Raw genomic sequence first — 12,369 nt, forward strand, 5'->3', positions numbered from 1 at the left:
TGTCTGTGACAGCGCGTGTCGATGGTAGGGAGGAGGTGGTGCAGTGGTTATCGCACTTCGCTTTGCCGGCGACCCGAGTTCCCACTCACGGCGAATATTTGAATTGGTCCCTGGGCCTCCCCTAAGTCGACTCAGCCTCAAATGTAGTGCCTGGTGTGATGTGCAAACATCAGCACTGGGGAAACCTACGTAGCCAGCCGTGCTAATCGGAAGTGCACCAAACGTCTGGTCCAGGCTGTATCGGGGTCTTTCCAACCCCAACGCAGCTCCCAGCGCCGCTGCTACGGGGCCCTGTGCTGCAAGTGCCAAATATAAACATGAGAATTTTACACCGAACCAAGGTAATATTTAAGTACACTTAGTCGGCAGTCGTGTAAGCACGAGTCCCACCCGAAGATGATGCGTTGCGTAGTAGCGGGCGCTATTGAGTATCACGAGCAGCTATTTTTTTTATTGAGCGATGCGGAGTTGTCTGAACCACGACACCGGTGTAAGACGACCTCACGGGATATTTAAGACGCACTGTGAAGCAGAGGCGCGTGGTGATATTGTTACGGTTAACGCACCAGCGCAGTATTAACCAGGACGGCCACCGGACATTGAACCACGAACTTCTGTAGCAATAAAAACAAGAACACTGCGCGCTGCACTTCTATTCGTGTGCGTGATGGCAGCAGCAGCAGTAGCTGCTGCAGAATCTGCAACGGGTTCAAGGTTTGAGGCGCGCGATGCCAACCGATGTTGAGGTTCTGCTCGCCGCGGCGAGGGAGAGGGCTCGAGGCGTTCTGCGATTCCCCATTGGGACCTACGGATGAGGCGCTCCTTGCAGATGTAAACGATGATGCGAGGAGACACTCGATTAGAACCACAACAAGAACAAAACAGCCCAAGAGAGACTCGACTTGGTCGATGCTTAAGACTTGGTTTTTATTTGTGAACGCGGATAGGGGTGGTGGACAGGGCGGGAGGGGAGGGGGGAGCTTACAGAGAAACAGAGGCGTGGGGTGTGGGGGGGTCCCGGGGTGGAGCCCCCCCCCACACCCCCCGTGATGTCGTCGCGAGAGCGGCAGCGGCAGCAGCCACCAGCGGCGGGGAGGAGGGGGTAGGGCAAGACCGGGGGGGCGCACGGACGGACGGCGGAGCCGGGATGCAAGTGCAGCTTGCTATACACACCATCTAGCAACACGGAATAAATTACAGGGACATATATGTACAGGCACGGCGCGGGGGGAGGGGGGCGGGGGGATTATGGGGGGGGGGGTAGAGGGCAGTGGGGGGGGGGGGCACGTGGAGCCGGGATCGGTGGGATTCCGTTTGGATGACGCCAAAGAGCGAGGCGGAATCACTGCTCTTGTGTCGCGGGGGGCACGGGGGGGGGGCACTGGGGGGCAGGGGGGGGCACGGGGGGCGGCGGTCTCACCTCGGTACAAACGGTCAAAGAAAAACACTCAAATAATAACCGGCATGGTCCATGTCCATCGCAGCCACTAATCACTCTTAAATAAGCCCCCCCGAAATCACCCCCACACGGGCGTAGTAGGATGGGCATCGGCATCGCCCTGTGGTATGCCGAAAGACGTCACGCGTGTGGAGTGTTTGTCTTCGTTTAATACAGTATATTTACTTACAACTTTTACAGTGTCACCAAGGTCGTTTGCCGCGTCTCGGGAGTGGACAATACGAGCAAAACAAATATAAAAGAACAGCACACACGCGCACGCGCGCAGGCGGGGGGGGGGACGAGACATCACGGGCCGTGTGTCTCGCTACCGCACGTGGGACTGCGGCAGAGTTCGGATGGGGGGATTCACCCACCTCGCTCCTCCTGTACGTTCCGGCACACACAGCGTGTGGACACACCACCAAGTCCCACGGAACAACAACATTGTTGTACATTTGCAAAGTAACGCCTCTATACATTCTAAAAGCTGTTGCTAACCGCATCAAAGGAACTTTTACAATAATAATATCATAATCCAAAATTGGTAATAATTTTGTAACAAATGGAAATACAGGTTCACGTTGTCTCGCTGCGGTTTCGACAGCGGAACTCCAAAGGTTCCGTAAGGAATTAGAACCAGTGATGTCTTTATTTATATATCTCACAAGAGCCGGCGGGTGCCACGAGGGAGGAGGGATGTCGCCGCTCGGCCGCTGGCGAAGTGGGCAGCTTCGCGTTGACTTCCAACAGACGAACGCGCACGCGTGTACGTACAGACACAGAGAAAAATCCCCTGTATGGCCTCAGGAGACTGTTGGGGGCAAGTGCTGTTAGCGAGCGACACTTATGAATGCCGGCACGGCACACGAGGGGTTGGGTTGGCTCGCATCAGGCCCGGCCGCCTTTGTCTCCCCAGCGCTGATGTTTTAACACACCGCACCAGGTACTCGTATCCGTCTTGATTTGATCTCTGATCTCGTATCAGGCTGAATCGACTTTGGGGAGGTCCAGGATCGGTTCATATAATTGTCACCGGTGTTGGCCGTAGCGCACTGCACATCGAACCTGGCAACCCGAGTTTGATTCCCGCTCACGGCCAACACCCGTGACGATTATCTGGACCGGTTCTGCACCTCTCCGAGGTCGCCACGAATGGAGACAAAGTAACCCGGGCGTGGTGTTGGCCACCCACCCCTTTTTGTACCGTGCCAGCCTTCAAAAGTTAGCAATTGCCCCAACAGTCTGCTAAGTCTATACGGGGGATCTTTGTCTTTGTGCACATACAAACGCTAACAAATAAAAACAACACGCTCCCCCATTCACCAAGGCAGAAGTCATTTTGGATCTCGTTCCATTAAATTCCTCTGAACCCGAGCACACCCAACACGAGATGAGTCAGTAAACCAGACCCGGATCACGCTGGCCTCCGCCCTCCCCCACTCCAGAATGGAACAGCGCGAATCACCACGGGGTGGAGGGGAACTCCCTGGGATGCTCCATGACAGTGGCGATGTTGGCCCACTCGGGGCCACGCCACCGCAGGCGGCCGTCCGAGGAGAAAAATTCTGATGATTTTTTTGTGATTTTCTCAAACGACGTTTTTTGTTGTTGTTGCTGCACCACCAATGTTAATACGTTCGTAACATACCACATTGGCACCTTGGCCATGCGCGCGTGTGTAGATATACTGTACACAGACGCACATGTACACACGTACGCATATGCTGTACACATATGTACATACACATACATATATACGCACTGTGTATATACACGCGTGCTCACACGTACACACACACAGCGTATAAAATATTGGACGCTCGGTAAATGGAATGAAAAAGCTGAACAGCTCCACGTCTCGCACCCCGCCGAGCGATGCAGAGCGGAGCGCCCGGTTCCCGGTGCGTCTCTCTCTCCCACCTCCACGCATTCCGACAGCCGGGCCGCCCGCTCGTCGTTATTTCGTTACCTCGTTAGGGTTAACGAGGTAACGACGTGCCCACCGCTCTCTCCCGGTGAGCGAAACCTGCGCGCTGTGTGGCGCGGTCAGAATCGTGGCCAGAATAAAAACCCCCAAGCTCGCTCCCAAACGACACCCCAATTTGGTCGGCGATCGGGAAAGGAAACCGGCAGCGAGAAGATCATGGACGCTGCGGGGAGGGCGTGAACTCGGTCCGCCACCCATCCAGGGTCGACACGGACAACCCGCGAATTGGCACCGTCCGTCGGGCGGCAGGAAACTGATTTGTACCGAGATGTGGCGCCGGTAACGCCGCGTTGAACCTTATTACGCGTTTAAGCAAGGGTTAATTTTTTTGTTGTTGGAGCCAATACAGAATAAATGTTTGCACAAATTCGTGTCAAAAGGCCCTCCCGCCACCCGACACGGCCAAACACATTACATCGGCAATGGCGCGCAAGCGTTAAGCGACGCGAGTGGAAAAACAACTCTCAACCAAATTGGCCGGCGTGCGACGAGGCTGGCTGAGAAGTTAGTCCAGGGCTTGGTCCGCGGGAGAGGCGGCGCACGCCGTGAGCGCCGACTACAGGCCAGCCGGCCGGCCGGCCGTGACGCGGCGAAGGCGGTCTGTGGCCGCTCGCCGAAAGTTCCATTTCCAGGCGACGCTCGCTCGACAGGCGTTCAGTATTTCAGACGTGGTGCACGCCCGCCCGCCCGATGGCGCAGAAGCGATAAGAGGAGGTGTGTAATGGGAATTATTCTGATGAGGCTCCTCCTCTGGCGACGCGGTGCAGCCGCCTCGGCGACTATTTCACGCCGATTCACGCGGTGGCGCCTTCAGCTATGTTCGTCTAAAAAAAAAAAATCTTCTCAAGGCCCTCTTTCATTCTCAAACTGTTGATGCAAATCTCCAACTGCGTTGAGCCATCATATCGAGCAACTTTTTGTTTAAACATTTTTTTTCCGTAAATGTTTGCTTCCGTTTTCTTTTGCTATTCGGTAACACGGATAGCATCTCGCCCTCTCGGCACAGAGCGTCGGCTGTCCTTGTCATTATTTGTCCAACGAGCCAATACCATCGCCATCATCATCATCACAGGTGGTAGTGGCAGGGTGGGGACCCATGAGTTCTCTACGCCCGCAGGCGCGTCGCCGAGTTCCCCCGGGGTGGCGTGCGGTCGACTGAACGCCGTGGGGGGGAGTGGTTTGCAGCGCCCGGCGTCGGTCGCCCACGTGGGCAGTGGCGGTGGTGGCGTCGGTCGCCCACGTTTGGTCCGGCAGTTTCCGGGGACTGCTCTGGGGTAAAGAAGCTGCGTTACGTTCTGCATTGATTTTGTGGGAAGTTAATAATTGGTCACCATTTCGATAGACCAGGACCTGCCCCGGGAATGTGGAATTTCCACCAACGGCTCAAAGCCATCGGCAGAGAAGAGCACACCGCCCCACGCTCACTGGAGAGACGCCGTGGTTGGGAATGTCTGAATTGTTCATAAAATGCACGCGGCTTGCGAACTGGAATGGGCACCTGTGCGCCGCCGAGACAAGGCCGTCACTCAGGTGCTTCGGGGAGGGCGGCCCGCGCCGGCGCCTCTGCTAAACGTTGCCCGATGACACGGCAGGAATGGACGAATCAAAAACACCGACGACAAAAAGAACCGAGGAACTCGGAGGGAGCAGCCCGGAGCGGCGTCCTCGCGCGCGGCTCCCCGGCGGACGAGTTAATGGGCGAGCGGCACGGAGGCGTGCGGGGGCCGGGCGAGCGAGCGAACGAGCGAGCGAGGGAGCGAGGAGGAGCGGGTTGGGGCGGATGAGGTGCCGGCGAGGGGTGGCAGCGGATGGCCTCGTCTAGTAGGCCTGCCCCGTCTCCGCCACCTGCAGCAGTCCCAGCACGGCCGAGTGCTCGCCGAGCTTGAGCCGCCTCTGGCCGCCCAGGCCCACGTTCTTGGCCAAGTAGTCAGCGGCAGCTGCGGAACAGAAGCCAGGGAGGTGGGGGGGTGTGGGGAGAGAGGGGAAAATATTTTAATAAAAAGGACCCCGCGTAAATTAATTTACAAAACTATGAAACATTACCCACGCATTAGTCTCGAGGAGAAATGCGCGGGGGATTTTGGGGTAAAGATGAACGCGGGGATGGCATTTGTGGCTAAAAGGTTCACCGCTGTTTCGAGTCCTTGTGACTAAGGAAATTAAATGTGAAACACAGGAATGCAAAATAAGTTTTGAGAGCTGTGGTTTCTTAAAAAAAAACACGAGGTGGCCGGTGGGGGCGGTGGGGGCGGTGGGGGCGGCGGTCTCGTCATGAAGCCGGGCCGCACGGCCGCCGCGGCGGGCGCGCACAGATGCTGGGATTTCGCAGTCCCCAGCGCCGAGCCTTTCAAAAACAAACTCGACGCTCGGCTATTTAAGGAATTACTGCAGAAGGAGCTCTTTGAGGTCGGGAATTAAGCAGAGAGACGGCGGGGGCAGAGAGGAACGAGCCCGTGAACTTAGCCGCGAAAAGAGTAAAGCTCTATATTTCTTTCTCTTTTTGTTGATAAAAAATGTTTACCTAACTGTGAAGAAAGAAAAGTTAAGCCAGTTTAAACCCCACGAGGAGGCCAATTATTAATTGACCTGTGGCGCGGCGGGCACAATGCATCAGTAGGAAGCGGCGGCTCCTGTGGCGCTCCGTTAGGCCTGATAAACTACTCCTCCAAGAGTTCATTAAACACGCCCCCTCCCGTGGCCTCCACCTCGGCCCACGCTCCGCAGGGGGCCGCCCCCTTTTCAGGGCCTTTGTGCGCCCCACGCGACCCCCTGACCTCGGCTCCCCGGGCTGCCCGGGGGTCGCGAGGGGGTGAGTGACATCACTGGGCGAGCGAAGGGAGAGGAGGGGAGAGGAGAGGCCCACGCTGCCGGGGTTGGAAGTGATCTTATAGGACGGGTTCACAAGGTTACAGGGCCTGAAAAATAGCCCTCTTAACAAAACCTTTCTTCTTTATCGGGAGAAAGGGAGAGGTTTTTGTTGCGCTTTTATTATTCTTATTATTACAACTGTCGCTGCTATCGTCGGCGCTCAGGAGCGAAATCTATTTATTTTGTCAAATTATTAAAAATATATTTATCGGTTTGCTTATGCGACTTTTATTGTCGAAAAAATTCTTCACAGCTTGGTTCATTGCAAGCGAATCACCGAGGAAGCAGAGTTCCGGAGCCCACAACGTTCTTATTCATTATCGTAGTTGCAGGGACAAATTACCGCTGGTAGCACCGAGGTGCCTGTGGGATGAAGAGGTGAGGCTACGAATTCGCGTCCGAGCAAAACAATATCATCGACGCCAAGAGATAACGGGGCCTGAGTTAAGCCCTTTTTGTATCCTGTTGGGGCAAAGCAATGTTAGCGAGCGCCCCTTAAGGGTGGCAGCATACACGGGGGCTAAGTGGAGGCAGCGCAGGCACACGCCTGGCCCCCTTTGTCTCCACGGTCCGATCGTTTAGGCCGAGCCGCTGGAGAAAAGGCCGAGGGGGTGGCCACGGCATGCCCCCCTGGCCATGGTGCGGGAACCACATTGACCGCTCCCCACACACGCAACCATCCCCTCTTTACGGCACGTGCTGGTAGCGAGCACCTACGAGAGGGTGGTGTGGGCAGCACCGTGTCCCGTCACCTTCGTCACCCTTGTGCTAATGTTTACACAGCACAGCAGGTATTCATTTAAGGCTCAGTTTACCCAAGGGAGACTCAGAACTGGTTAGGATTTAACTTGCAACTGATGTTAGCCGTGGCCGAATCTCAAACACACACCGGAGACTCAGCTCATACACACATTTCTCTACTCACCTACACAAAGACAAATGTCCTCCATATAAACCCTTTAACAGACTCTTGGAGCAAGTGCTCTTAGCGAGCACCTATGAAGGCCGGCATGGCAAATGGGGGGATGGGGTGGCCAGCGCCACGCCCGACCGCCTTTGTCTCCCCAGTGACGATGTTTACACACCCCACAAGGTACTCATTTGAGGCTGAGTCGATCTTGGGGAGGCCCTCGTACTGGCCGTGAGCGGGAATCGAACTCGGGTCGCCGGGTTCGCAGCACAACGCGCTAACCCTTGCACCACCACTCCCCACACACAGACACGCACACACACAGACACACACAGACACGCACAGACACACTCACAGACACACACGCACAGACAGACACACACACAGACACACACACAGACACAGACACACACACACAGATACACAGACACACACACAGACACGCACAGACACACACACACAGACACAACAGACACACACAGACACAGACACACAGACACACAGACACGTACAGACACACACACACAGACACACACACACAGACACACACATACAGACACACATAGACAAACACACAACGCACGCTGCCGCCCTCGTCATGTGCGGCAGCGGCAGCATCAGCGGCCAGTGGTGGCAGTGACAGCGGTGGTGGTAGGGGTGGCAGTGACAGCGGTGGTGGTAGTGGTGGCAGTGACAGCGGTGGTGGTAGTGGTGGCAGTGACAACGCTGGTGGTAGTGGTGGCAGTGACAACGGTGGTGGCAGTGACAGCGGTGGTGGTAGTGGTGGCAGTGACAGCGGTGGTGGTAGTGGTGGCAGTGACAGCGGTGGTGGTAGTGACAGCGGTGGTGGTAGTGGTGGCAGTGACAGCGGTGGTGGTAGTGGTGGCAGTGACAACGGTGGTGGTAGTGGTGGCAGTGACAGCGGTGGTGGTAGTGGTGGCAGTGACAACGCTGGTGGTAGTGGTGGCAGTGACAGCGCTGGTGGTAGTGGTGGCAGTGACAGCGGTGGTGGCAGTGACAGCGGTGGTGGTAGTGGTGGCAGTGACAACGGTGGTGGCAGTGACAGCGGTGGTGGTAGTGGTGGCAGTGACAACGGTGGTGGTAGTGGTGGCAGTGACAGCGGTGGTGGCAGTGACAGCGGTGGTGGTAGTGGTGGCAGTGACAGCGGTGGTGGTAGTGGTGGCAGTGACAGCGGTGGTGGTAGTGGTGGCAGTGACAGCGGTGGTGGTAGTGGTGGCAGTGACAACGGTGGTGGTAGTGGTGGCAGTGACAGCGGTGGTGGTAGTGGTGGCAGTGACAACGGTGGTGGTAGTGGTGGCAGTGACAGCGGTGGTGGTAGTGGTGGCAGTGACAGCGGTGGTGGTAGTGGTGGCAGTGACAGCGGTGGTGGTAGTGGTGGCAGTGACAGCGGTGGTGGTAGTGGTGGCAGTGACAGCGCTGGTGGTAGTGGTGGCAGTGACAGCGGTGGTGGCAGTGACAGCGGTGGTGGTAGTGGTGGCAGTGACAACGGTGGTGGTAGTGGTGGCAGTGACAGCGGTGGTGGCAGTGACAGCGGTGGTGGTAGTGGTGGCAGTGACAGCGGTGGTGGTAGTGGTGGCAGTGACAGCGGTGGTGGTAGTGGTGGCAGTGACAGCGGTGGTGGTAGTGACAACGATGGTGGTAGTGGTGGCAGTGACAGCGGTGGTGGTAGTGACAGCGCTGGTGGTAGTGGTGGCAGTGACAGCGGTGGTGGTAGTGACAACGGTGGTGGTAGTGGTGGCAGTACCTACTCTGTCCGTACTGGCCGTACTGGTAGGCGGCGGGCATGGGTTCGAGCCCGTATCCGGCCGCGGCGTAGGTGGCGGGGCAGTAGGCCTGGGAGGGCGGCAGGCCGTCGCCGTGCTTCATCCCGTCGCCGCCGCCGCCGCCGCGTTGGCTGCAGCTGGCGGAGAGGCCCGAGGAGTGGTCGACGAGGCCGGAGGAGGGCAGCGGGGACAGCGAGTACTCCTGCCCGTGCTGCGGGGGCATGGCCGACGGGTTGCCCAGAATTCCCATCATCTGCCGAGGTGTGGAGGGGGGGGGGGAGACGAAACGAGAGGGACGTCAACTCGCGTCGTCGCGGTGGCCTAGGTGAGCTGTGCGTATCGCGGGGGGGGGGGGGGGTTACAGGGATCCGTGCGGAAGGCGAAGGGGATCAACGAGGTGCTGTGTCACCGTGGATCGCGCTGCCCTCTGCTGGCAGCGTAGCTACGCAGCAGCCTATAGCGCCCCTTAAGCAAAGTGGTCACTAGTTCAGGTGCTATCGAGGCTCAACACTTGCTTGGCTTGCGAGACCTGAGATTCTCCTCTTAACCTTGGCAGCCCCTCGAGCGGCCTGCTGATGAGAACACACCAGCCTCGACCCTAGGCTCGCGACTCCACGTGTGTACCCGCGACCCGCCGATCCTCCGATGTATAACATCGTAGTTATAGTCACGTTGGGGAACGATTCACCCGCAAGTTGAAGCAAGAATCAAATGCGAGTTTTGCCACTGTGGCGAGTGTAGCGCCTCCAGTGGCTGCAGGGTTTCCACAGTGCAGCGTCAACACAATTCACGACGATTCCGCTACTCGATGCGCCCCCCACCGCTCGCGCCCCGAGCCCCCTGCCAAGCCGAACGTTCCGAGCGAGCGAGCGCACGCACACACACATAAACAGACGCACGCACACATACACAGACGCACACACATACACATACACAGACGCACGCACACATACACAGACGCACACACACATACACAGATGCACGCACATACACAGACGCACGCACACACACATACACAGACGCACACACATACACAGACGCACACACACATACACAGACGCACACACACACATACACAGACGCACGCACACACACACACAGACGCACGCACACATACACAGACGCACGCACACACACATACACAGACGCACGCACACACACACATACACAGACGCACGCACACACACATACACAGACGCACACACACATACACAGACGCACGCACACACACATACACAGACGCACACACACATACACAGACGCACGCACACATACACAGACGCACGCACACACACATACACAGACGCACGCACACATACACAGACGCACGCACACACACACACATACACAGACGCACGCACACACACATACACAGACGCACACACACATACACAGACGCACGCACACACACATACACAGACGCACACACACATACACAGACGCACGCACACATACACAGACGCACGCACACACACATACACAGACGCACACACACACATACACAGACGCACGCACACACACATACACAGACGCACGCACACACACAGACGCACACACACATACACAGACGCACGCATGCACACACGCACGCACGTACACAACAACAACCGCCATTCACCACTAAGTGGCGGTAACGTCACCACGACGCTTGTGCCAGGCTATGTGAAAGTTAAGGCCACGTGATGTATCAAACGCCCGCTGGCAGGTGAGGGGCAGGCCCAGGTGCCACAGGTCGACTGACTGAGATGGCTGGCTGATGCAGCACCTGTGCTCCCTACTGTGCCAACTTGCTGTGCCTTAGCCACCCGGCGCTCCGCTCGTTGTTGTGAGCGTCGCTCCTCCACCCTCCGTTGTTGTTGGAGGGCGACTGCCTCCAACTGGCCAGTAGCGTCCTTCACGAGCCTCCTCCACAGAGGCCGATCTTGACACCGCTGGTACCAGTCATCGGCAAGTCCACTCAGCTCCACGTCCTCCTGTACCACATCACTCCATCTCTTCTCTAGCCCGTGCCGCGCCCGTTTAGCCCCCTCGATCCGGCCGAATAAAAGCTGTTTAGGCATGTGGTGGCTGGGCATGCGGGCTACATGACCCAGCCAATGCAGCCTTGCCTGCTGGAGGAGCTCACCGATGGGGCTTTGTCCAGATCTTTCAAGGATATGTGAGCTCCTCACACAATCCAGCCTGCTTAAACCCAAGATGGATCGTTGGCAGGCCAGCCTAAATGTTTCTAACCAGCGAAGATGTTCCACTAGGGGGGTCAATGTTTCGCAAGAGTAGAGAAGGGAGGGAATTACTGTGGCCGAGAAGACCTGAAGCTTCATGCGGATAGACAGACCAGGTAGCTTCCACACAGCGTTACGCAACCGATGAAAAGATAATGCCGCTCGACTGATTCGGAGTGCGATCTCTGCTGTCAAACCGGAGCCGGTCATGAGCACACTGCCAAGGTATGGGAAACTCTCCACTCTCTCCACAACTGCCCCATCACCGATTAGGAGTTGTGGGGGTGGAGCGTCCGATAGCATAAAATACCCAGGCAGGTGCTTAGTTTTTGGTGGGGCTGATAGTAAGTCCCCACCTCTTAGTGGCAAGCTCCAGGTTCAGCAGCAGCGCCTCCAACTCCTCCTCTGAGTGAGCAGCAATTACCAAGTCATCGGCATACATAACTTGGTTGAGCAATAGCCATCCCTTGACCGCACCCGGGCATCGATCAGCCTCCCATTGTATCTGTACCAGATGGAAATTCCTACGGTACAGCTATTAAAGGCTTCACGAACTACGAGATCGAAATAGATGTTAAGATGATGTGGGAGCCAGAGGACATCCCTGTTGCACCCCAAAGTGAACGGGGAATGGCTCTGACTCCCGGCCACGTAGTTTTACCCGGGCCCGCTCACCATCATGAAGGTCCTTAATGATCGTGAGCAGCGGGTCAGGGACTCCGAAAGCACGAAGAACAACCCAGAGCCCAGGCCTTCTGATGGTATCATAGGCCTTGACCAGGTCAATAACGTGCACACGCATGCACACACGCACACACAAACACACGCATGTACACACATGCACATACACGCACAAACACACGCACGCGCTGCGGAGCGTGGTAACGGCCCACGGCTGCGATCGCCGCGCAGGCGACGCGCAGAGCGCGGACAAATCATCTCCACATGGGTCCTCCACTTAGCAGCCTTCAGGACCCATTTCCTGCCCTGCCCTCCGCGCCTCCCTCCTCCCGAGTTCGCATTCCCGTCGCGGCCGCACGCTCCACCCCCCTCGTCCCGTGCCCTCGCCCGCCCGCTAGCGTTGCCGCGCTTTGAACGCGCCCCTCCACCCACCCCACCCCCCCCGCTTCACCCCCACAAAACCCTTCACCTTCCCC

The 12,369-nt window shown here is 57.2% G+C and overlaps 1 protein-coding gene across 4 annotated transcripts in view; it reads right to left on the reverse strand.

Annotated features, from left to right (window-relative positions):
- Positions 1 to 1,590: 1,590 nt before the first annotated feature.
- PAX7 (paired box 7) overlaps positions 1,591 to 12,369 on the reverse strand; it is a 116,796-nt gene continuing 106,017 nt past the window's right edge. For 3 of the 4 annotated variants that reach the window (XM_032962046.2, XM_032962047.2, XM_032962045.2), the window contains exons 8-9: positions 8,976 to 9,243; positions 1,591 to 5,365 (exon numbers count right to left, since the gene is read on the reverse strand). In XM_032962046.2, coding sequence (XP_032817937.1) covers positions 5,247 to 5,365; positions 8,976 to 9,243 — 387 coding nt within the window. In that variant the 3' untranslated portion in view covers positions 1,591 to 5,246. Of the gene's footprint in view, positions 5,366 to 8,971; positions 9,244 to 12,369 lie in introns of all 4 variants that reach the window. The other variant, XM_032962048.2, reaches the window with a different exon arrangement.

This window comes from Petromyzon marinus, chromosome 28 (genome assembly GCF_048934315.1).
Source record: "Petromyzon marinus isolate PM22_M1 ecotype Great Lakes invasive population chromosome 28, UKy_Petmar_22M1.pri1.0, whole genome shotgun sequence".
Taxonomy (NCBI): Eukaryota; Metazoa; Chordata; class Hyperoartia; order Petromyzontiformes; family Petromyzontidae; genus Petromyzon; species Petromyzon marinus.